The 27302-nt window shown below is 38.2% G+C and overlaps 1 protein-coding gene across 1 annotated transcript in view; it reads left to right on the plus strand.

The window, feature by feature from the left end:
• Positions 1–24101, plus strand: part of LOC117246210 (androgen receptor-like) — a 34304-nt gene extending 10203 nt beyond the window's left edge. The window contains exons 4-8 of the mRNA XM_033610012.2: positions 12519–12797; positions 16823–16967; positions 22545–22675; positions 22806–22957; positions 23419–24101. Coding sequence (XP_033465903.2) covers positions 12519–12797; positions 16823–16967; positions 22545–22675; positions 22806–22957; positions 23419–23577 — 866 coding nt within the window. The 3' untranslated portion in view covers positions 23578–24101. The remainder of the gene's footprint in view (positions 1–12518; positions 12798–16822; positions 16968–22544; positions 22676–22805; positions 22958–23418) is intronic.
• The last annotated feature ends 3201 nt before the right edge of the window (positions 24102–27302 follow it).

Here is a 27302-nt window from a genome sequence, read left to right on the forward strand (position 1 = left end):
AGCAGTGGTTTCCTAGCAGCTATTTGACCATGAAGGCCTGATTGGCGCAGTCTCCTCTTAACAGTTGTTCTAGAGATGGGTCTGCTGCTAGAACTCTGTGTGGCATTCATCTGGTCTCTGATCTGAGCTGCTGTTAACTTGCCATTTCTGAGGCTGGTGACTCGGATGAACTTATCCTCAGAAGCAGAGGTGACTCTTGGTCTTCCTTTCCTGGGTCGGTCCTCATGTGTGCCAGTTTCGTTGTAGCGCTTGATGGTTTCTGCGACTCCACTTGGGGACACATTTAAAGTTTTTGCAATTTTCCGGACTGACTGACCTTCATTTCTTAAAGTAATGATGGCCACTCGTTTTTCTTTAGTTAGCTGATTGGTTCTTGCCATAATATGAATTTTAACAGTTGTCCAATAGGGCTGTCGGCTGTGTATTAACCTGACTTCTGCACAACACAACTGATGGTCCCAACCCCATTGATAAAGCAAGAAATTCCACTAATTAACCCTGATAAGGCACACCTGTGAAGTGGAAACCATTTCAGGTGACTACCTCTTGAAGCTCATGGAGAGAATGCCAAGAGTGTGCAAAGCAGTAATCAGAGCAAAGGGTGGCTATTTAGAAGAAACTAGAATATAAAACATGTTTTCAGTTATTTCACCATTTTTTGTTAAGTACATAACTCCACATGTGTTCATTCATAGTTTTGATGCCTTCAGTGAGAATCTACAATGTAAATAGTCATGAAAATAAAGAAAACGCATTGAATGAGAAGGTGTGTCCAAACTTTTGGCCTGTACTGTATGTATAACTGAATTTTATGGCAGTTGCAGTTTAAATTGGTGGTATTCTGAATACAGTTACTGTCTTTAAAAATAGATTACTTGAAGGGATTACTTTATTTGTTTTATTTTTTTGCCTTAACACTGTTGCCTACCTAAATGCGATGGGAGTGAGTGTCAGTTTGATTGCACTGTTTTCTATTGGAATGTTCTAACTGGCCGCGAACGACACAGTGCTGCCGATTTGATCTGAACTTTAGTTGGTTGCTGTGTTTCTATTGATTCCTGTCGCTCACTTTGAAAGCTCTATGGTGGACGAGAAACAGCTAATTCATGAACTTGATATGAGGAAATATCTACTTAATACCTCCTCATTTAACCCAAATAATCACAGGGGAGCAGTGAGTTTCTGGTAAATGGCCATCGCTCGTAACAGCCTACTTGCTGATGGCTATACTGTATGTCATTTCCAGTAAATATCACAATATAAATTGTGTGTGTGTTTAGTACAAAGGACAAATGTAGAAAGACAGCATGTACTTGTCCATCTTTTGAATGGTTACATCTCCAGCTGAGCGCACAGCTGATAGGTAACCTGCTATTAAGACACAGTGTAAAATTCATGAGGCATGCATTTCCCATTAACAGATTTTAAAAAGAGTGTGCACCTGCCGCACCGCACAGCAAGAACACTAGTTATTTCCTACTTTCTTGTGCTGTAGCCTACAGACAAAGTTAAAGGTCTAGTGTGTAAGATTTAGGAAGATTAGCGCAGTCTAGCAGTGAGGTTCACAGATTGCAACCAGGTGAAACTTCTCAAGGTTAGAATTTCTTTAGCGTTCCATGTTTTGGAGGTTTTTACCAGAAGGCAAATTACCTCCATAGATCTTGTCTTCTCCATAATAAATGGACCTGGTGATTAAAACCTGTAAAAAACTGAATAAAGCAGTTTCCGGTTGAAAAATCTGCATTTTTTCCAATACTGTCACTGTTGAAGGTTTGCTTACTATGGTGACTGATGCAAAAACACAAATGGCCCCATGTAGACCCAGGACCCACTCCATAGGTAGATACAATCGACTCATTCTAAGGTAACAAAAACACAACAATTCTTATTTTTAGGTATTTACACACTAAAGGAAACATACCTATATTCCATTTCTGCCAATATATCCCCCGAAATCCTACACACTAGGCTTTTTATACTGTTAAAAGTCCACTTATGAATAACATGGATCAAGATTTGTGTCTGTGTTTTACTTATTAAAAATACCATCTGCTGAAATTACAGAATTTGTCTAGAGAGGCCGTGATCAGCTCGGGCAGCCAGAATGCAGATCTGCATTCTACTGATTTCACTTTTCTAGTTTTATTGCTGTGGTTAATTGTAGCGTTATGAACCTCTGAACCACATTTTCTTAGTAATACCTGCTATCATCAGTTGCATCTAATTTTAGAAAAGATGTGTGCTGCAGGAACATTCATTCAAAATAAACACATATGTGCAGTATGGACTATAATAAACATTGTGCACTACATACTGTTTGAACAAAGCACAGAGAAAGTGAAGTCCTAAAAGTGAAACTATTAATGGTTTCCCCAAGACCAAGTACTTTATTCTCTCTGCACTGCACATCTTAGCTGGCTCTCTTCAATTGCAGCATCATCACAATAGGGGATGTTACTGATAATCAAGCCCCTGACTGAGCTGCCATGCAATTTAGACCTATTCCATTCACTTCTCCTTACTGTCACCCAGACCTGCTCGTCATATTAGGCTGTAAAGATTGACATGTAGTGGACTAATTTTAGTCTTGTGTTCAATTTTCACTCTCTTCCATTTTCCCATTCTGTTAACGGTGAAAATTGGAAGCACAAAGCTGACATGAGACATGTGAATTAAAGCAGCAGACATGCTGGTAATTTTGCCACCAGTCACTGACAAACCCATGGAGGGAAAATGTGATCTAATGCTGCGATTGTAAGTAAAAAGGCACACCTTTTCTAGTTGTGGCTAAAAAGAGCCTCCTTTCACTTATGTTCTTCTCATCCTGGACATGTAATTCACTCATGGCATTTCACAGGAAAATTTATCACAATCATTTGTAGAAGTGGAGGCAGAAAAATTATACGTTTGGACTTATTATCCCAAAGGGTTTTAACTCAAAAACTTTTAATTCAAGTCATAAAATTCTGAAAGGAATGAAAGTTTCTCATTTGACTAATTGGATTTTGATTAATCTCTCTCTCTCTCTCTCTCTCTCTCTCTCTCTCTCTCTCTCTCTTGCTCTCTCTTTTTTTTTTTTTTTTTTACAAAATTGCAAATGTATTGTACCAGTAAAATTCAAAACTTTTACTATCATTATAGATGTTTCATTCCTCTTAGCTTCGACAGTCTGAAGAGAAGAAATGTAATATTGGATTCTGTGTTCATTTAGTTTAGCATCTGTTCCAGACTACAAAGCATAGTTATTATGAATTGCTTGAAGTTTTTATTTTTAAAATTTGAATTCCATTTTATTTCTGGAATGTTTATTACATCCACAAATAGAAGCCGAGCAGTGAGGCCAAACCATGAGAGCTGTTCAGGTTTTCAGCAACCTCAAGAAAACTCACTGCACCTCTGAACATAGCCTTCTCATGTTAAAATGCATTTATTTCTTATTAATTTCATCAGACTAGAAACCTTTTACAGTTTCCAGCCTCTACCCCTGGCTTTCACGAGACTTCCAGAACAAATTTTGTCCCAAAACAACTTCAGCTTCTGTTTCACCACCAGTGAGTAAGAGTTAGTTAATGATGAATCTGGAAATCCATCGGTAAAAAAAAAAGAAGAAAAAAAGGAGGAGCCTCGGCGATCGCTCACGCCCTTCACTTCCAGCGGTGCCCCCAGGGAATCGCCGTGTTGTTTACAAATACTTAGGGTAGAAAACCAGCAGAGTTTAGCTATATATCACATTTTTCATGTCACTATTTCACCGTGTAGACTAATCTGATGTTTGTTAAGTCTATAAACACAATGATTGAACAAACGTTACTGTTTCTGTGTTTTGTAATTAAAGGTATAATATGTAGTTTTTCCACATAAAAATGTCTAAAAACGAATAAACCAATATTATATATTTTGTTTAGTTGTGTACTTTGATTATCAGAAATGTTTCCAACAATTTTTCAAACCCAGATAAATATGAAAGTTACGGACCGTGTCATTAGGTCGCACGTCAGTTACGTTGCCATTAAATGAAGGAGAAGAAGAAGAAGCAGACCGGATGAGACGTCAGAGATTGAATGTTACTGTTGCTAGGCTAAGCTAACTCGTCATGGATCATGATTATGCACTGACGGTTGCTGCACCTTCTGACACCGAAGCTGTCCCGGTAAACGTGAGCATTTCTCTGCTGCTGAAGCTCGCTCTGCCAAACAAACTGCCACGGTCGGTTTCAGTTTCACGGACTGAGGAACGTCAGATCTGTGTCTGTTATATGACTACAGCTCCCATGATCCCATGCTACTTTGATATCTTAGTTACAACATGAGTGAGCTAGCAAAGCAGTTTTGTGTTGCTATGTGTGGTATTTATTCAGTTATGGGAAATCACGATGTCTAGAAAGCAGCAGTGGCTGCAGCTGACAGGGACAGTTAGCAAAGCTAACGTCAGGACGTCATCTGTTAAAAGCCTCCCGTTGTCGGATACGACATGAAACTACTCCAGTTAGCTCAATCATGTTGTAACTAAGACATCCGGTGGAAAAAAAAAAAAATCACGTTGATGAGATGGCGTTTTTGGTGGAGCGGTCGCTATGGACGCGGAGCTTGCTGTTCCTAGGTACACATTTCCTGGGGACACCTGCACGTCCCGGCCACGCCCCCTCCATTGTGATTGGCTAAAGCGCAGCATGTTCAAACTCAAAGCCCCCCCCCTGTAGTCGTCTTTCACACAGGGCTACAATGTAAATTGCAGAATCTGTCTTGAGAGATTAGTTAATGATTAACACAAGCTGCCGTTCTGCAACTTCTCATATGAAAAAAGGCAGTGCAGTGAAGTGAGGCATTATTACACTCAGTTTGAATATATTACTTATTCATAAAAAGGTTGGTCTGTCCTTATAGGCAACCTTGTCTCCTACAACTGGCTTGTGTTCAGAGACAAAGTTTCTTTCAGGCAACGAAACACTACATTGATGTGTCACATAGGCTTTGCAAGAAGGCGCTTGGGACGATGGCAGACGTACAAAGTGCAGGACCTTGACATCTGAACCCAAGGTTCATGTGCAGACTCCTTTCTTAGGTTTAGGCAACAAAAGCACTTTGGTTAAGTTTAGAGAGAGATTGTGTTTTTAATTAAATATTAATAAAAAGGTTATAAAAATATTATTGCAGTCACTACTAGTGGATACTGTACTGAAAGATTGCCTATTTTATATGTTGTCAGTGAACATTTTGCTGATAATCATTAATGTTTTAAAATAAATGTAATTCCCTCTGCGTTATACTTCCCTCGCAACGTATTTGCTGTTTCAAAATAATTTTTAAATAACATAATTTCTAGGAGACAGGGGGTGTTATACAGGGCTTCCAGGTTGTTATTTGGGCTTTATTATGTAGAGATGGGAACAAGTCATGGTTTTGCAAGTCACAAGTACATCTCAAGTCCCAAGTCAAGACCGACAAGTTTCTCAAGTCCTATGCTTTAAGTTTTGAGCACGAACCAAGTCATAATGCGCTCTTCACCAAATGCCATTTTGACAACAGAGTAATAGTAGCTTTACAAAGATTGTGAGTTTATCAAAATTGTGGTTATTTGTTAAAACAAGTTTGTTAAAATAAGTGCAACTGAACTTAATAAAAAAGTAATATATCGCATTATTCATCACAACAGAATGATCTTTGTATGATTCTATCCTTTCTTGTGTATTTAACTCATCTCATATTCGAAAGATGTCTTCAACTTCCTCTTCCCAAATTTGTGAGACATTTCCTGTAAGACAATTCTTTCTTCAAAGCGATGTTGTATGTTGTTTTATATTATGTCTAAATGAAATAAAAAGATTAACATTAATTCTAGTTGATTCAGGAAATGAAGGGAAATTAATTAATTTGTGGCACAGTTTTTAAATCAAATATTTTTAATCTTTGGGCTTGGGGGAAGATAACAAGTATTTTTGAGTGGAAAGGTTCAAGTACAATGGAAGCCATGAGTCACTGGGGTTAAAGTCCAAGTCAAGTTGCAAGTCTTTTTTGAGTTTGTGGAGTTTTAAGTCATCAAATTTATGACTCAAGTCTGGCTCAAATCCAGGCCATGTGACTTGATTCCACACCTAAAATTTCAAACATCCCTTTCCTCAGAAATGTCTCTTGGGTGAGCTCAAAGTTTTTCTGAACCAGTTGTAAAATCTGAATCCTGCAGCGTGTCCTCATCTGTCCTCAGGCCTTCTCCCAGTTAGTCATTCCTAAATAAACTTCAACCTGCTCTAAATGCAAAGGAGTAGTGACTCAACACTGAGGTCCTTGTTAATCACTGAACTCCTATTCTATGCAGCTCTGGGGCAGAACTATGAATTAGCCTACATGTCACGCATAATGATGCAGATAAAAACGGGTGAATGCTTTGGAATCACAACAAAGTAATATCTTGATAATATGCACTGAGAGTGTATTGGTAAAATTAAGTATTAAAGTCTAAGGTAATATCAGGGAAAATTTTGTTAAGTAATTAGAAAGACGAGCATGTCAGTATTAACAAGGTAATAGTGGTGTAATATGGGGTCATAATAGCATAATAACACTTAAATCATGAGGTTATAAATTATTTTAATAACCAGTAAATACTACTGAAAGTCATCTTTATCATTGCAAACATCTACAGTAAAAGTGTCGAAATTATACTTTAAATACCATTAGTTCTCATGTAAAAACACATATAGTGCCGCATAATAGTTTGATGTAACAATAATAATAAATCAGGGCTGAAAAATACAATATCAGCTGCTTGGTTGTAGTTAATGGTTGTGTTTGGTGTTATGCTGAATAAAGTAAAACCATAATTAAGAGATAATGGCCCTGGCTTTTCATCAATATGTCACTGGAGTTCAGTAACAGGAGGTTTTGCATTTTTCAGAGACACTAAAATTTGTGATTACAAGTAGATATTCTGGCCTTTGATATTTGAAGTGATAATTAAATGTTGTTGTTGTTTTGTTTTTTCATTTCCAGCCCAGATTCAGGTTATTTCATAGAAATTATTCTTACCTTGCCATTCAAAGTATAAGCATAAAATGAAGAGAAAGTGACAGGAGACTTTGTGGAAGGTTTTATCAGACCTCTTCCACAACTTACATTGCTGAGCTAATGATGTAATGACATCTACAACCTGGACACCAAAGTGAGAGTAAAGTGGGATCTGCAAAGGCACACATTACAAAAAGGGATTTCAAGAGGAGATAAAAGTGCTAAACTGACCTCCGTGATTTTTGTGCAATCAAGTCACACCTGGCAACCTGAAAAGATAGTTAGGATAAAGAAGGTGATTATAATGGTGATGACATGGGTAATAGGGACATAGAGGAAAGTGCACCCAAAAATCTGAGTATATTGAGGAGAAATTGTCTAATAAATTTTACATGTGCAGGTGGATCTGAGTGTAAATGGGCTTATAATAAATCTGCAGCTCAATCAGTGTGGCTCAGTTTTAGCTGGAAACAGTCTTTGATACTGATGCCAGAGCTCAGTGTGCTGGTCCATCATCGTATACCGACTCTTTATGCAGACAATTAACAATATCTAATAAAAGAATCAAATTAAAGTTACTCACCCACTGTTTTTCTGCATGCCTCCATGGTGAACAAAGAATCCAAAAACCGAGATAACTCTTGGTGAATTGGAATAAGAGGGGTCCAGGTTGAACAATAGCAAAACTATACCAAAACATCGGTCTCCTTCATCCAGTCATATGCTCAGTAGCCTACTACTGCTACTACTGAATTTTTCTATAACTCACTCATTCAAATTTTATTAAAGCTTAAAGCTATACATCATTAAGGGCATGGCCACTTTGCGTGACAGGTAGACGCCACCATGAGCTACAAGCTGCCTGCTGACCATCTTCTTGGCCAGTCACTTGACTTCTCGGCTGTGTTTGTGCTGTTGGTGTATTGAGTTTTTTTATGCAAATGTCAGACAAATAATATGGCTTGCTGTGCAGTTATTGTCCCAACAGTCCATCCGAGAAGTCTGGCCTCCATTTGTATTTGGTGAGATAGCTCATTAAATAGCTAATAGCTAATTAGGCAGCTCATGAATTAGCCTTGGGCAAGCCCAGCTGTGCTAATGATGCTAACAGGAGTGTATGCTAGCCACAGCTATTACACCTGCAGGCAGCAAAGAATTTAGGATGATAAAACAATGTTGTCTCCTGTAGGTAGAGAGGTGGAGAATATCATAAGAGAGTGAGTCAGCAGCCACCACTTCCTGGCCAGGTATAGTGGTCGGCCTGCTGCTGCCTCAGCTGTTTCACTGGTGCACTGGACGGCGCCTCCACTTTTAATCCCTGACGCCCAGTACAGCCCTGTCATAGCCAACCTCAACCCAGGACTTGTATTAGATATTGTGATTTATGTAATAAAGACAAATATGTTTTGGACTCGATGTGGTTGTCATTCCTCCGCCTTGTACCTGGGTTAAATGGGTTTAAGTAGGCCTAATAGTCACATACAGCGCCTTGCAAAAGTATTCACCCCCCTAGGAATTTTTCACGTTTTAAAACCTCACAACTTGGAATTAAAATGTATTGTTTGAGCATTTGCATCATTTCATGTACAGAACATGCCAACAACTTTGAAGATGTGAAAAAAAATTTTTATTGTGAAGCAAACAACAAAAAGGCCCAAAAACAAAGAACTTCAGTGTGCATAATTATTCACCCCCCTGAAGTCAGTACTTTGTAGAGCCACCTTTTGCAGCAATTACAGCTGCAAGTCTCTTTTCATAAGTCTCTATGAGCTTGCCACATCTTGCAACTGGGATTTTTGCCCATTCTTCATGGCAAAACTTCTCCAGCTCCCCCAAATTGGATGGTTTCCGCTTGTGAACGGCAGTCTTCAAGTCAAACCAGAGATTTTCAATTGGATTGAGGTCCGGGCTTTGACTAGGCCATTCTAACACATTTAACTTCTTCTCCTTAAACCATTCAAGCGTAGCTTTAGCAGTATGCTTCGGGTCATTGTCCTGCTGGAAGGTGAACCTCCGTCCCAGTCGCAAATCACAGGCGGACTGAAACAAGGTTTTACTCCAGAATGTCCCTGTATTTAGCACCATCCATCTTTCCCTCTATGCGGACCAGTTTCCCAGTCCCTGCTGCTGCAAAACATCCCCACAGCATGATGCTGCCACCACCATGTTTCACTGTGGGGACAGTGTTCTTGGGGTGATGGGATGTGTTGGGTTACTGCCAGACATAGCATTTCCCTTTGTGGCCAAAAAGTTCAATTTTAATCTCATCTGACCAGATCACCTTCTGCCATACATTTAGGGGGTCGGCCACATGCTTTTTGGCAAACTCAAAACGTGCTTTCTTGTTTTTAACACTAAGTAAAAGCTTTTTTCTGGCCACTCTTCCATAAAGCCCAGCTCTATGGAGTGTACGGCTTATTGTGGTTCTATGGACAGACACACCAGTGTTTGCTGTGGAACTCTGCAGCTCCTTCAGGGTTACCTTTGGTCTCTCTGTTGCCTCTCTAATCAATGCCCTCTTTGCCCGGTCTGTGAGTTTTGGTGGTCGGCCCTGTCTTGGCAGGTTTGTTGTGGTCCCATGTTGTTTCCATTTGGTGATTATGGATTTGATGGTGCTCCGGGGGATCATCAAAGATGTAGATATTTTTTTATAACCCAGTCCTGACTTGTATCTCTCTATAACTTTGTCCCTGACTTGTTTGGAGAGCTCCTTGGTCTTCATGATGTGATGCTTCTTGCTAAGTGGAGTTGCAGCCCATTGGGGCCTCTCAGAAAAGGTGTGTTTATACTGACACATCATGTGACACTTAGATTGAACACAGGTGGACTTCATTTAACTAATTCTGTGACTTGTGAAGGTAATAGATTGCACCAGCGCTTTTTAAGGGGCTTCATAGCAAAGGGGGTGAATACATATGCACATGACAATTTTCACTTTTTTATTTCTTTAAATTATTCTTTTATATATAATTTTTCTCATTTCACTTCACCAACTTTGTGCAGATCCATCACATGAAATTTTCAGATGAAAAACATTTAAATTACAGGTTGGAATCTAACAAAATAGTTAAAAAGCAAAGGGGGGTGAATACTTTTGCAAGGCGCTGTATAGGCCCACACTGGTGAAAACACTGCAGACCAAACATTATGGCTGCATTTCAGGAGGAATTGTGTAAAGCAGTGTAACATTTTCTAACACAAACTGTACTTTTTAATTGTGGATGTGTTAATGTGTGTGACTTCAATGAAAACTAAACTTACAATACCGTCTAGGATTGTAGCATACAGCCTAGTTTCTCAGTCTAGCTTGTTAGCCTTAGCTAGCTTGGTAGCTTCCAGCAAGGTGGATGTGTTTCAGCAACCAGACTTCATTCTGCCCTCCTCAGGTCCACCCATGTTTCACCTTTTTTCCCATTTTTAGATTACTTGAGCCAGGAGCCCCCCATTGAGCTCCTTGTGGTGTTGTCACAGAGACTATTTTCATTATTTTTACTGTCTGTGGTGTTTGCTCAGGCATGCTAGCCTACTTGTCCGTGCGTGAGACTGTTTGTGTAGAAGTGTTTAATATAATAAGGTTTTAGCAAAAAAAAAAAAAGCATGTATCTGGAAAGTACTTTGAACAAAACTAAACAGAAATGAATGTTTTGATATAGTTGTGCTGCTGTTAACATGGGTCCCCTTTAAGTTAAATTCATAAACAATGTTCTCCATTTTTGGATTCTTCGTTCATCGTGGAGGCATGTGAGAAAAACAAAGTTTTCTTAACAAATTCAATGTAATGCAGGGTGAAGAATTAGTTTAAAAATTGTGATTTTGGGGTGAAGTATTCCTTTAGTTGTTCCTCTGAGTCTAACAAAAATTGTTCTGGAATACCCTCAGTTGGATGTCAACCTCCTGTTTATATTGGCTTCAACTCAAGCATGGGGATCTTAAGGTTAACTCAACTGAACCTATTTACACTGTACTCTGCAAATATCAAATGTCTGCCTGTGTCACAATTGAGAATCCTGGAGAGGAATTTTTAATTAACCATTTTTATTTGAAATATTTGTCATCGGATCAGACATGAAAATGTGAGACTTGCCAATTAAACTTCTTATATAATCCACAATTGTCTTTTAACCCTGCTACTTTTGAGAGAGACTTAAGTCGTGTCTATAACTGGCAATTCAATATTTATCTAACTGCACTCAAAGTCAGGCTGAAGTTTTAATTAGACATTCTCTACAAAGAAGCTGCTGGAGGAAGGTGCATTACAATTAACTTTTAGTTACTTTTCAGTCAACACTGACATAATCCACTAAATGAATTATAGCCTATGTCACCTCATATGTTGAAGTTCTGAGTTTTTTTAACGTCCTAAAGCAACAATGGATTAATCTTTATATGAATGAGATTACTCTAAAGAGTGTATCCGTCTTTGAAAACAATTGAAGTTAAAGATAAGTGAACAACAGAAATGTTTGTTCTTCAATGCACTTGGCACATAGTCACCATTTGTATTTGTCTGTAACTTTTTTTTTTTTATCATTCTGAAATAACAGACTAAGCTGAAACTTAACTGTCTGCAGCTCTATAACTTGTAGAGATAAAGCTGTCAGTTACTGAGTGCAGTCTAAGGTTGGTGTCTTAAACCTGTCTGTGAGAGAAACAATTGTATTGGGCATCTGTTTAGCAAAAGATGATTATTCTGTTGTGGTTGTAACACTACTTACTGTACACTGCAGGCTACTTGTGGAGAAAGAAATTTGTTGTCTCTTAAGCCTTATATGCTTTGCAGTACATAAGGAAATGTAAATGTAATGCATGGTATGCATGATTTAGTGCACAGTATAGTTCAAGGATATGAACCTTCTTGCAAGAAAACTTGTGATAACAAGGGGGAAAAATCATTTATAAATCTGCATCAGCAGTGAGCTCTCATACATGATGACCACAAGCCTTTCCACCAGATGAGGCTCATCTGCTCAGAGAATTTTCTTTCAAACGAAATATGATTCAATACCTTTAAAGCTATTAGTGGATCAGTCCGAGTATTGTTGGGTAAAATTGATATTTCCCTCAAAAGGTTACTTAAAACCCGCAGCTGCAGTATGAGACATTTCTAACAAATGATTTGGAAAGTAGACTAACATTAAATCTTAGGACAGGTTTTTACTCTAATGTTCAAAAGACAAACAACTAGCCAAAGTATGAATAATGTATGTGCAGTTTGTTTAGCATTGTACTTACTTGTAATAGGTCCAGATGTGCAATTAAAGCAGGCAGAACTATGGCTGCAGACACAGCTGGATTCATCAGTTACCAATCAAATGGATCAAATGGATTCACCAGTCAAACCTAAACTGAAGGGATTATACACCTGACACTTAGACGTTTATTCAATTTGTGAACACATCTGTAAGATTGGAGATTGAAGAACAAGCTTGCTTGTCTACTGATTATGTGACAAAATAGCCAAAAAGTAATAGTGAATAATAAATGATCAGATTCGTAATTTCTTGCTTTTGTTTGTAGCTCGTAAACTGAAGAAGATTGGACAACAGAAGAACCCTGATGAAGATCATCCTCTTCAGGACTCATCAGAGGTTGTCCAGAACATCTCTCCTAAATTAGGTCTGAACACCAACTCCGCCATGGTCTTCCTCAACATCCTGGAGTCCATTGAGCCTGAGGTGGTGAATGCAGGACACGACTACGGCCAACCAGACTCGGCTGCCACTCTGCTCACCAGCCTCAACGAGCTGGGAGAGAGACAACTGGTCAAAGTGGTCAAATGGGCGAAAGGATTGCCAGGTAGGACACTAGCTAATGAGCTGATTTTTATGCCTCCATACCAGCAATAGCTACGGCTGGAGCAATTATGTTTTTGGGTTGTCCGTCCCTCTGTCCGTCTGTCCGTCTGTCCGTCCCATGCTTGTGAATGGGATAGCTCAAGAATGCCTCGAGGGGATTTCTTCAAATTTGGCACAAATGTCTACTTGCACTCAACAATAATCTGATTACGTTTTGGTGGTCATAGTTCAAAGGTCAAGATCACTGAGACCTTGTTTGTCTCATTCTTGTGAACGTGATATCAGAAAAGCACCTTGAGGGAATTTCTTCATATTTGGCTAAAACGTTTACTTGGACTCGAGGAAGAACTGAATAGATTTTGGTGATCAAGGGTCAATGGTCAAGGTCGCTGTGGCCTTGCATCAATTTTCATGAACGCAATATCTCAAGAACAGCTTGAGGGAATTTTTTCAAATTCATGACAAACTTTCACTTGGACTTAACAATGAACTGATTAGATTTTGGGTGGTGATAGGTCAAAGCTCAACGTCACTGTGACCTCGTCTGTCTCATTCTTGTAAATGCAATATCTCAAGAACACCTTAAGGGAATTTCTTTTAATATGACACAGATCTCTGAAGGACTGAAGAATGAACTAAATAGAATTTTGTAGTGGGTCAAAGGTCAAGGTTAGTATGAGCTCACAAAATATGTTTTTGGCCATCATATGCTGATTATGACAAAGCTTCACACAAATGTCTAATAGGATAAAAGAATGAAGTGATGACATTTTTTATCTAAAAGGTCAAAGGTCAGCTTCACTGTGACATCATAATGTTCTGCATGAAACACTTTTTTGCCCATTAGCCATTGTAATACTTCAGGAACAGAAGGGGAGACATTTGGTCAGATACTGAATTGGTGACACTAATGTTGGGTGTCCACCTTGAAACTGTGCTGATTGTTTAGATCTTATGTGCTGCCGGGAGGAAGAATCTATGTTTTCACAGGCATGTATGAAAACGGTAAGAGAAACTTGACTGGTACGCGGAGGCATACAACCACAGGGTGGTGATTCTAGTTAATATCTGGCTCTTTGGCTGCTAAATGCTTTGCTGTGTTCACCAGCTAACTGTGTCCATTTGCTATTTGGTGCTGGTCAGGTAGTGGACAGGTACTGTACCGTGGGTTCATGATGCTGTCTGAAAACAGCCTCGGTTAAACAGAGAGTGAATCAAAACAGTATAAGTGTGAGCCATAAAATCAAAACATTGAGCTTAAAGATGTTAAAACACACTGCTGAGCATGGGGGACCTGCAGAGTCAGCTAATAATGTGATAATCCTCTGTGGATTTATCACCCCCTTTTACGTACAAGTAGTTATTTGATCCATCTTTAATATAAAAATATTGATTATAGCACCTTTGAATACTGTTTGGAGGAAATTTGTCCGTGTATGATAAGAAATAATAAATATGATTCCATCTCATATGAGCTATCAAACCAGTGACACAATGCAGACAACAAGTCTTCTTGTGACACTGCTGCAGCTCTTTAATCTAACTCCAGACATCAGTGGCCTTTCTTCTTTTTTGTTAGAAATGAAAAATATAGAATGAGGAAAAAAGTTTGATTGTGCTCATAAACCTGGAAAAGCTAACCAGAGGGACTACCGCACTATAGCTTGATTATTCCCTGGAAATTCAAAATAGAAAAGCTGTTCAGTTACTCTCTAGTCACAGAAAATCACTCTTCTCTCCTTTTTAAATGATTGACAAAAGCTGGATGGATAACATCTGAAAATGTTTTGATAATTTTGCAGTACAACCAGATAATAACTACAAGGAATAAGACAGTAAAACAATCAGAGACTAATGCACATGAGAAAAAAAGTGAAATTCTAAATTAGTAGAATAGATACAATAAAACCAAAAACAGATGGGAGGAAAAACATCTTTAAAGATAAATACAACAAAATAATTAACTACAATTTTACAAAAAGGTAAATCATGAATCAGGCTAATCATAAATCAGGCTAAAACAGCTGGTTTTAAGTTCATATTTAAAGATGCTACACTGCTCTCAGATCCTGTGGCAAACAGCTTCAACAGCCCAACAAATGTGTCTGTCCTGCATTTTGGAACAGTTTAAAGTTTAGCTTGTTGCATATAAAACACGCATCAGTTTGTGTCCCTCAGAGGGAGAAATGGCCACTCTTTAGTTTTCTTTTTTTTTCCAGGTTTTACAAAGAGATTTGATGAAATGTCAGCCTTAAAGTTTCATTTTGATTAAAGACGGCTCCAAGATTTTTGCCTTTCTACCTGCCAGATTTGTTCCCAGTTGTTTTTATTCAGAGAGATTAAGATCAGATTGGCCTTTGTAGAACATTCACCTATTTGTTGTGTAATTACTCATGTGCTGCTGCAGCCTCGTGCTCAGGGTCATTATCCTGCTGAAAGGTGAACATTGTCCCAAGCTTCAGTTATTTAGTGGACTGAAGCAGTATCTTTCTTTATTTTCCTCTATCTATTCTTCCTTCAATTCTAACAAGGTTGCAGTCCCGGCTGAGGAAAAATCATCCCCACAGCACTTTAAATTTCATCCAAAAAGCTCTATATTGGTGTCATCTGACCACAAAACCTTGTGTCGTGAGAAAAAGCTTCTTTTTAGCCACCCTCCTACAGGCCAGTGTGATGCAAGGCTATTGATGTTGCTGACTCGTGTGCCTCTCAGTCACTAAACCCTGTAGCTCCTTCAAAGTGATGGATTGTTTGTTGTTCTTTGTTTTAATTTTCAAAGCCTTCCTTCAGATTCACACTCTGACCAATAATACTTAAATATAGGGCTTTTTTTTTTTATGTTTTACAGGTTTGCACACAACTGTGAGACAACTGTGTCCTCATTCAGGGCAATAATTCTCACCTATGTAAACTTGGAGCTTCCAGAGCAAAAAAAAAAAAAAAAAAAAAAAAAACCCTTAACAAATATTTTGTAACATTAAACTACTCACTTTCACTTACTTCAAAATGTTATTAAAAAAAATTCTGAAGGCCATTTTAAAAAAAAATAAACAGATATAAATCTCAGTGTATCATTTGTTATTCAGACAAATCTGATAACTTTTAAAGAGGCTAAATACAAGAGCCGCCATTGGTCCTGTTTCACTACAGGACACAGCCACATAAAGACCTCCAGTGACACCAACAGGAGGAATCAGATGTATATTTACAAGTAGTAAGCAGCCTTAGGCGAGAGAAAGGAGAGTGTGCAGGAATTGTCTCTTCTCCCGCCTTTAGACTTATCCCTCTACACACCATGAAACTTCAAAATCAAAAGTAGTGTCCTTAAGATTGATCCTTGATGAACCCCACAAGGTATTTTACAGTTTCTTGAGAACTTTGCATCTATAGAGACAAAGAACTCTCTGCCAGAGAGGTATAGTAAAAAACAGAATAATTAAAACAGATCCAGAAAGGCCAGTGTGTTCCCTCTGTGTATTTAAAATAGGCTGTTTGATACTCAGAAGATTGTGGGTGGAGTTTCACTTTTAAGATTTACGATGCAGGATTTTACAACAAAAAAACAATGTTCAGTATAGCCTCAAACAGAAGTAATCCATCTTAACTATCACTTAATGTGATAGTTAAGATGATGTTGGGTGGTATAGGTTTCTACAAAGACTCTGCCCTCTGCCTGTATTTTCTTTGTTTCCTCTTCTTTTCTGTGTTTGGGACAGTGCTCAGGTGAGGTCAGGGCTTTATAAAAAGGTAGTGACCAGGTTCCAGACTGTTAGCAACAGACATCCAAGAGACACAGTGCCTGAAAAAAACAAATGTAGCGAGGCAAAATGCCTAATGAGAGTGAATATGGGGTTGGCTTTTACTTTCACCTTTGCTGGCAATCGTGTTCGCAAACAGTGATCGACAGTCCTGCATAGTATACCTTTAATGTAAATGTTTTAACACTGTAAAATATACAAGAACCGGTTATAGTACAAAATATACTTCATTATGTCATATTTTATGATGCTGAATCTTTGCCCTTAGGCTTTAGAAATCTCCATGTGGACGACCAAATGACTGTCATTCAGCAGTCTTGGATGGGGGTGATGGTGTTTGCCCTGGGATGGAGGTCCTATAAGAACGTCAATGGCAGGATGCTTTACTTCGCCCCGGATCTTGTGTTCAATGAGTATGTACAGCTCTAAATTCTTAAATTCAATCAATGACTTCGTCAACAGGCGACCAACGTGCTGCGCTCCTCATTATCTATAGAGATCACTGGCAGTGAGTAAGCTGGTGCTGTTGTACATAATACAGACATCAGTCTCTCTTTGTCTTCATCTCTTTCTCTCTCCATCTTTCTCTTATTTTCTCTCCTACTCATGCACAAACACAAAGACGTCTCTAGAATTTTAGAAATGTGAAGCAGAAATGGTTGCAGGCTTTTTAGTTGCATGTTCATCCAATTTCCTCCTTAGGTGTTCTTTTGTTACTGTGAGATTAAAGTGAGGAACATTAGTTTCCAGCATTCAAACTCTCACGGCCCTGGTGAGGCTGATTCAGATCTGAGTATTACTCATGACAGACAACAGTGGTTAGGTCTGTCTGAGTGTTAGTGAGGAATATTAACTGTCTTTTTTAGTTCCATCTGATGTATACTGTCATAGAGTTGTAAAAGTAGAAGATATCATGTTGAAATGTTATTTCTTTTAAAAAATATAAATATTTAGTGTCTAGTGTAAACTGATGGTATCAAGTAAAGAGGATTTTTTTACACAATATATATATATTTTCAAAACAATATAATATATAAAAGCATCACTAATTTAACTACTGTAGATTGGTGTTGATAGATAGTGCTCATAGCAAGCTTTCATGCTGCAAAGTACATTCATTTGTAATGGACCCAATTGCACAGTAATAGATTAAAATTAAAATTTATTACAACTGAGAGAATGTCCAGACTCAGGTCTTAAGAGCATGAACAGGTAAATACATCTGTCACATTTAGAGATTATCAAACTTTTTTTAAAAAAAATGTAAACCTACATCATATTGTAGTAAATTGTAAGTATATGGCATATGTAACACCTGTGCCTTGATATGTTTTGTTCCTATGCAGGCTACACTAGTATGTTGTAGTTTCTGTGGAAATGGCCAATAAGAGGTCATATTTATGAAAAAAATTAAAGGTTAGAGTAGCTGAAAGGTTGCTGGAGTGAGCACACCAGCCATATTTACTTACTGTTATCTGCTGCAGCAATCAGTAAACTTTTTAGTTTAAGCTGTGGACTTATATTGGTTATTAGCTATTAGTTTATGTCTACACTAACGCATTTCCTGCAGGTGACTGTATTTACCAGCTTTTGTACATGCTCATACAAACTTTTTTCTGACACCTCTGCATAAGCAATAATTGTGTGTGCTGTGTTTTTGTGTTTTTCCTTTTTCAAAGTGTTGGTCTCTGATGAAAATGTTAAGAGCGTGTGCATCAGGACAGTGTTTCCTACCTACTTCAGATACAGTTGCAAGTCAGTTAGATCCATTTATCCCCTAGTAAGGCCCTAGTTTCTGTGGAAATAAACTGTAACAGATGGCGTGGCTGAAACACACATTACATATAAGCCAAGCAGTGGAGAAAATTGCAGTTTGTTGTTACTAGAATTTCAGTTTAGTTCAGGACAATCTCACTAGTTTGATATTTAAAGTAAAGGGTAATTCCAGAGATTTTGTAATGTGCTTCCATGAAGTTGGCAGACCTATTAGACTAAAAAAGGAAAGGTCAAAATCAAACCATCAGAGGCTGAGATATCCTGACTTTAACCTCGAATGGCCAAAAACACTTAATCATACTTTTTGGACTACAGAGTTGCAAAGCAAGTACAAAGAGACTTAAAACGACTACAAAGAGACACAAAACAACTACAAAAAGACATGAAATGACCACAAAGAGACACAAAACAACTACAAAGAGACATAAAAAGACCACAAAGAGACACAAAACAACTACAAAGAGACATGAAATGACCACAAAGAGACACAAAATGACTACAAAGAGATGTAAAACAATAACAAAAAGACGCTAAACAACCATAAAGTCTGTGTGTCTTGCTCTTGTGGAGAAGTGGTGGTGGAGCCCTCTGCATGTCTGTGCCCAGGGCCCTATTATCTCATAATCTGCCCATGATTAAATAGTGTCTTCCATTTAACCTTTTCTGCCAGAGTGTATGTAAAGCATCTGTAGTCTCCAGGCCCAAACCTGAGATAATCCTAATAACATTATCACTACAACATCATTATGGCTATTAACCAGACTTCTGAAAGCTCTCTCAGCTATAGCAGACATTATGCAGCTGTTTTTACAGGCTGTATAATACTGTCTGTGATGAGTAGACCGAAGATGAGGTGTGAATTCAGTGAATGCCACTTTAACTTTGGGATTTTTCTTCATTTCAATTTCCATTAAACCAATGATTGTATTTGCTTATAGGCAAAACGACATTGTCTCTCTAATTTCTAAAGCATATTAATCAATTATTATATTATATTATTATATATATTAATATATTATATATAATATTTATATATATATTAATTAGTTAATTAAAAGTAAAACCATAAGCATTGCATTTATTATAAAGACCTTCAGACAGCTCTCCATGAAGCAGCTCACTATTGTTGACTAAGAAGCAGAACAGATTATGTTGATTATGTAAATCTAAAAATTTACACTGACTGACTTGGAGCAGAAAAGTGCCATGGACTTTCCTTGCTTCAAACTTGTGGCCACACCCAATTCAGTGATGTCACAGCAGGTATTTTTCCTTTCACAGCTGACAGAAAACACCTGTGAGTAAGTAGTGGGCTCAGAGCAGGTGGAAAACCTGAGGGAATCTCAAACAGATTGAAGCTGAAAGTTTCAGGTTACGATTGCAGGGAAAATGTAATTGTTTCCATCTCATTTTCCATAACCTTTGCAAGAGTCAAAGTCTACGTATTGGAAACCAAAGAAGAAAAAGTTTCATATCATGATTTTTTCAAGGTGTGGTGGATCAGCAGCTCAGGTTTTAGGGACTAAATTAGGGCAGGTGGTGCCCATATTAGTCATAATGGTGGATAATTGAAGCTATTATAAATAAATTTGAGCATAAAGTGTTAATGGACTGAAGTGCCCCTTGCCATCTTCTAAATTTGGAGCTTACCTTTTCCTGCCAAGCCCTTGAAGAGCGGTAAAAACCACGGCAAAGTTATCGTAATTGGAGACTGAATCAAAGATTCAAAAAGATTTTTGGGCTTTTTCACTTTCAAGTAAAAGTACAAGTGTACTTGTATACCTCACCTTTAGAAAACCCCTCCACAGTCACATCAGGCATACAGTTGTCTGGTTTACTGTAATTGTTTAAAAAAGAGACATTCTCACGTAAAAGAACAGGTTTCTGTTATCACAGTTACCACAATGCAATGCATTACCTGCACGCTTTTTTATGCCTCCATGCTGGTGACAGCTGGAGGCATTATGTGTGGGTTGTCCGTCTGTATGTCCGTCCCATTCTTGTAAATGCAATATCTCAACATCTTGAGGGAATTTCTTCAGATTTGGCACGAATCTCAACTTGGACTCAACAATGAACCGATCAGATTTTAGTGGTCAAAGGTCAAGATCACTGTGACCTTGCATCTATTTCATTCTATATCTCAGGATGACCTTCATGGAATATCTTCAAATCTGGCACAAACATCCGCTGGAACTCAAGGATGATCTGATTACAATTTGGCTGAGGTCAATGTCACTGTGACCTCACAAAACACAGCTTTGTCCATAACTCAAGAATTCATATGCTTATTGCGACAAAATTTTACACAAATGTCTCACAGAATAAACTGATGAAATAATGACATTTTATGTCCAAAAAGTCAAAGGTCAGCTTCATTGTGACATCATAATGTTCTGCAAAAACACTTTTCTGGCCATTACCCAACGCCATAACTCAGGAACAGATGGTTGACATATTTAGTCAGATAATGAATGGGTGACACTGATTATGAAACTGTGACGCATTTATAAATCATCTGTGCTGCCGGGGGAAGATGTGTGTGAAGCACTCATGTTTATACAGACATGGCTGTAAACTGTAACTGCAACTTGACTGGTCTGCATAGGCAACCTGGAGGCAGCAATTCTGGTTTTCTGTTATTACAGATGTTTTTATCTAAAACAACAAGCATGGAGCAAATAGTAACGATAAAGAGACATATAAAACTATTTTGTGCAAGACTCCATCCTCCATCCAAACTCCAGATGAAGGAAAACCTAAGATAAGCTATTTTTTGGGTTCCAGCTGGGAAGCAACATTTCATGTTCTTTGCACATTAATCTTGGTCAGAATACTCCAAACAGCTCAAAATGATTTGTGCGTGCATGAACAGAACCAGTTCAGTGTTGGTGGAAAAGGGGTAACTGTGTCAGATTAGGACTGAGAGACATGGCAGATTATACATAATCCCCATCCTGACCAATCAAAGCTTGTTGTCTTTTTAATGGTGTGAGTGACATCATGGAGAAGGAGGTGCTAGGAACAAGACTGTTATGTGTAAGATGCTGGCTGTCTTATGTTAGGAAAAACCAAAAAAGAAAGAAGCCTTGTTGGCAGATTTTGTTGACTCCCCACAGAGACAGACTAGCTGTTTCCAGTCCATATGCTAAGCTAAGATAACCAGCTGCTGGCCAAAGCTGTTTACGAGAATGGGACCACAGAAACCAGGTGACAGTGGTGTCAATCTTTTCATCGAACTCTTGGCAGGAAAGTCAATAATCATACTAACTAAGTTTACATTTTGCATACAGAGTGGTTGGTTTAGGTGAGTCAATTGTTGTTTTGACCTGACTGGTGATGAGGTTTATGTCTATGTTTATATCACCAGTGTTTTTACATTGACTTGATGAAATTTTGAGCAAGGAAGTGCAGCTGTGAGACTGATGGTGGCTTTTTACAATGTAGTCACATATTTTCAGCTATAGGGCACATTAAAGTCAGCAGCTCAGTGATCAGTGTTTGGAGGTGGGTGTGAGCTCAGCAACAGCACCTTCCCTAATGGCAAACCATTTCCATCATTATCCATGCCAAGTTTGTTTATATGAACTTATCTAGAATCTGTGGAACACTTGGATAATAACCTGGTCACTGGATATTATACATTTATACAACCACATATCTGAAACTCTGAATCCATTTCCAGAAAGATGGAGAACATTCAGCTCTATTTAAGTGTATTTCATTTCTATCCTCATGCCTTAATAATGTTACAAACTGTCTCTTCCCTCATCCATAATAAAGGCAGAATTGTTCACTCATCAGACAGAATAGAGATAGCAAACTTTGATCACAATGCCTTCTCTCCCACTCATCTTCTCCCATGCTTGTTGAAATAAGTGAAGATTGCTCAGCCATGATGAACATAGAATATTCAATCATCTCTTATAATGTTACAACATGAATGACTAAAACGTTTTACTGGACTTTAGAGCCGCTTATACAGCCTTGCAACGTCTTCCTCCAGATGTTTAAGATCAAACAGAAAAAATCGGAATTGTTATACAGACATTTCAGTGTCAGTGTCCTCATTACATACAAATCTAACCTCTGACACTCTTTCCATTTCAGCAGTTATTCATCACAGAATAAATGTCCAAGATTTAAAGCAATTTGCCTTCATATAACAATTCCATCATTTCACATTTCCCATCCTGACCTTTTTATATTTGCAGACATCGGATGCACATTTCCACCATGTATGAGCACTGCATGCGGATGAGACATCTCTCACAGGAGTTCCTGCTGCTGCAGGTCACTCAGGAAGAGTTCCTCTGCATGAAGGCCTTGCTCCTCTTCAGCATTCGTAAGTCCTTTCGTGTGCACTGAGCATCAAAAAGTCAAAACAAACTCCTTTACTTTATCCCAGAAGTTGACGAGCAGTAGAGAGACAGCTGCTGGGCATGTAGTCAAAACAGTTTTCCTGTTTTCACCAGTTCCCGTTGAGGGTCTGAAGAGTCAGAGGTGCTTTGATGAACTGCGTCTCACCTACATCAACGAGCTCGATCGCCTCATTAACTATCAAATGGCCACCAATTGTCCTCAGAGGTTCTACCAGCTCACCCGACTCCTGGACTCTCTCCAGATGGTGAGATATACGGTTTCTAATGTGTTAACTGTTGTTACATCAACACATGAAGGAAAAGATATGGAGTTTGTGAAAGACATCTGTGGTTGCATTTGACCAGATTGAACATGCAGGGGAAACAGGCTAAAGCAAGAGCAAATCTGTTACTTTGCCTAAAACATTTCTTGGCAGTGCATGCTATTAAATCACATTGGATGCTGTGTCTCTAATAGCCCACAGAAAAATGCATCAAGTTTGTACAAGCAGAATCTGACACCTTAAAATCTTATCATGTCCTGCAGAGTGGAAAAAAAAACTAATGGATGAGTTTACTCTGATTCAGAGCTCTCCAATCCTCACATTTTTTCATTAGTTGGTTGTGCCGTATGTTATGAGTTATGTTTCCTGAGTCATTGTCAAAATGCTACTTGTAGTAAAGTTCATTCAAATGATGTCAATTATTTGTGTTTCATCTGTTTCAGACAGTAAAGAAGCTCCACCAGTTTACATTCGACCTTTTTGTCCAGGCTCAGTCGCTCCCCACCAAGGTCAGCTTTCCAGAGATGATTGGAGAAATAATCTCAGTACATGTACCAAAGATCCTGGCAGGTTTGGCGAAACCGATTTTGTTTCACAAGTAGAAGGATTTTTTTATTTATCAAAAAGTGACTCATCTTTGCTGCCTCCATAAACTTTAACGAAGCTACTGTTTCCCTATCTTCAGTCTAATAGCTCTTAGCCCTATCCTGTAATCATTATTTTGTTGCTCAAGTTTTTTTGTTCCTTTTAGCCATAATTGAGATTGTTTGTTCAGAACTGTTAAAGCTTTTATCTGAAGTGCTGCAAGGCATCACCTGTTGACAGCTCTGCTGTGTCTGAGCAGAGAGTTTGTGTCTCTAGCAGGAGCAGAGATGCTACTTTACATACACAGTAAGTTTGCAAATCATGATTACAGCAACATAAAAGTAGCAGGTAAAAAACATTTTTTGGAAGTTTTGCATGTGATCTTCATATCACCCCCGTTAAAGGGGTTTTTTTGGGGAGTTTTTCCTTATCTGCTGCAAGGGTCATAAGGACAGAGGGATGTCGTATGCTGTAAAGCCCTGTGAGGCAAATTGTGATTTGTGTTATTGGGCTTTATAAATAAAATTGATTGATTGATTGATTGATTGATTGATTGATTGATTGATCACATAAACTTGACGAGGTATTCATAAATACTAAAAAATAGATAAATAAACGGGACAGTCTAAAGAGTAGATGTGAATAAGATCACACAGATAAACTTGTTTCCAGTCAACTCACAAAAAACTGTTTTTCTAAGCAATGCCTTCAGGTGCATCTGCTAAGTCCCTGCTTGTGAAATCAGAATTAGTACATACAACTTTGGAGGAATTTAACTACTTAAGTGCTTTAAAATCTGAAATTTAGATCTAGAATTTGTTTTTCAAATTTAAATCTTACTTAATTTTTTTAATTAAACTTCCTAACAAATCGGCAAAATCCTGAAACCCTGGTGTGAAATTAAAGCTGTAGTTGGTAACTTTTAAAGAAAAAATAACTTTTTCCATATTTGCCGAGACTGTCTCTATATTCACGCAGCACTAGATAAGACAGATTATCAGTGAAAAAAATCACACTATCCTTCCTGCTCCATTGTTTGTAGCTCTCTTCATGGTCTGACTGCATGTGAACGAAAACAACCAGTCAGAGCTGAAGAGACTCTAACGCAGCTGCCAATCATGTCAATCAATGCTGGTGAACTGCGGTCAAACCTAGGCAGCACTTAAAATGAAACAAGGTTCTGTTAATGCATTACCTATTTCTCGCCTCAAATGTTTTCAGAAACATATTTTAGTGACTGTTTAGCTGTAAAATTAGACAGTTGGTCTGGCTGGGGGGCAGGGCTTGGTACTTCAGTCGACTGCTTCCAACATGGCAGCAGGATCACAAACTTTCTCATTTTACAACTAAACAGTGCATTAAAATGTGTTTATGAAAACATTACAGGAGAGAAATAGGCAATGCACTAACAAAATTTTGTTTCATATTTGATCAGTGCTGCTGAGTATGACAGTTTGACAGTTGATGAGCAGTGACCGACATGACTAACAGTTGCAATAGAAACTCCTCAGCTCTGACTGATTGTTTTAGGTGCCATGGATTCTAGTGGATGCCTTTAGAGGCAATAGAGAGGCAGGAAGGACATAAAACTCTTCACAGATTATCTGTCTCATGTACTTTTTTCAGAATATACTGACAATTGCAGCAAAGTTATTTTCATAAAAGTTACCAGCTCTAGCTTTAAAGTGTGTCAATATTGCGCAATACAAAAAAATGCCTGAGTCATTACTGTGAAAATCAGTGTAGTGATCCTTGATGGTAGTCAAGAATGCCACCTGTAAAACACAAACTTGAAAATATTAGATGTTCCTGCTGTTTGAATATACAGTAGTGTTAGTGCTGCCGGTGGGCAGATAAGGATAATGTCTACTGTGTAGACATATGACATCTTAATTAGAAAGTTCATTAATTAATTAATTCATTCATTCATTAGAAAGTAAATAATGAATTAAAGTCAATCACAGTATTAGTTACTGATATGGAAAGCCAACTACCGTAAAACTTCAATTAATAGCCCATGCTATTATTTGCTTAAATCACTGAAATCAACGGGCCTATATTTGGGACAGGCCTTTAATTCCTTTCACACAAAAGTGTTGCTCAGCAAAAATCAGGAAATACAATCAAAATGATTTTTGAATCAGTATGAATATTACTTGTGTAAAAACTAGGCTTCAGATTATATATCAACTGTGACTAATTTGATCTCGCTTTGACAGACAGTGCATCAGAGAGAGAGTGAGTTACAGCACTCGAGGATTACGGCACCTGGCGTACCAACACAACACCACTTTATCCTGTTAAAACAATACTCACAGCTTGGATTAATTTTTATGAAAAACCCTTTTGATTCTTTTGATCTGAGAACCTTTAATGATTAAAAGAGTATGAATAACGTACAAGGTAATCAAGGATTGGACACATCCTTTGAGGTAACCAACAACCTGGTTTTCATAGAACTTCTATGAAAAAAAATGAACTGCTTGGCAACCAGACCAGGCGTCTAACTGAGACAGGCATTTATTTGTCAATAGGTGTATCCACACCAGGCTAGTAAAAGGGACTGGGCGTTTAATTGAAGTTTTATGGTGTGGGCTCACATCCCTCTCAACTACTATGATCGCAGAAAATTCCCTCTCAGTTGTATTTATCATTTAACTGAAGTGGTTCTGAATGCAATTGAAGTCAACAATATATTTGTTTTTATCTCACAGTGAAAATATGAATGCAAGACTATGTCCATCCAGTTATCATTTAAAATCATAGTAATACAGTTCTTACAAAATACACCATAGTGTTACATTCAGCTACGTGACGGTCATGAAAGAAAAAACCTGCGTTATGTACTGTTAAACTGTAAACAGCACATTTCCCTTGTTGACTGAGCCAATGCAGCACAATACAGATGTCTCTAAAACACACTGCATGTTTATCGTCACTCTGCACCTAGAAACTTTTCTCATCACATTGGCAGCAAAGGTGTAAAGCCATTTTCTTGATGTCACTAATTGTAAAGCATCGAAGGTATACTATGCAGGATTGTTAGTTATTGTTTGTAAAAAGTAACTCGCCAGTGATAGTGAAAGTGAAAGCCAACCCCAGATTCACTCTCATTTGGGGTTTTGCCCCTAAATATAGGTGTGACTCTTGGATTCCTGCTGCTCTTTTTCATAAAGCCTCGACCTCACCTGAGCGCTGTGGGGGTACACGCCTATAAATGTCCTGAGCACAGAAAATAGAAGAAAATGAGTAAACACATGCAGAGGGCAGTCTCACGCTGCTAGTGGGTCATAAGTGATAATTTAGAGGGTTTATTTCTGTATGAGTCTATACATTGTTTTTCAGAAAAATCCTGCATAACTTTGTGTAGAGGATGAACTTGTTAACGCAGGTACTGGGCATGAGGGAAATTGGAAAAGATCAGACTGTCAGTTTGTTAAAAAGTCTTGATACTTTATTTCTCCACTGCACAGCTATAGAGTTAATGATAACTGAATATTAATAATGCAACTTTGAAGAAGTTGCCACAGAGATATCATGCCCTCTTCTGCATGCCAAACTGTGTCTGGTTAGATATAAAAAGTATCAAACTCCCCTTCAGATTATTTTTGCATTTATGATAAAGCATCGAAAAGCAAAGCAAAGGCATGTGATAAATTACAAGCTTGAAGCAGAGGAAGATAAGTTGCCCGCAGTTAGTGCTGTGCATTATATTGGGAGTACACCATCCATGATAGACAAC

The sequence above is a fragment of the Epinephelus lanceolatus genome, chromosome 11, assembly GCF_041903045.1.
Source record: "Epinephelus lanceolatus isolate andai-2023 chromosome 11, ASM4190304v1, whole genome shotgun sequence".
Taxonomy (NCBI): Eukaryota; Metazoa; Chordata; class Actinopteri; order Perciformes; family Serranidae; genus Epinephelus; species Epinephelus lanceolatus.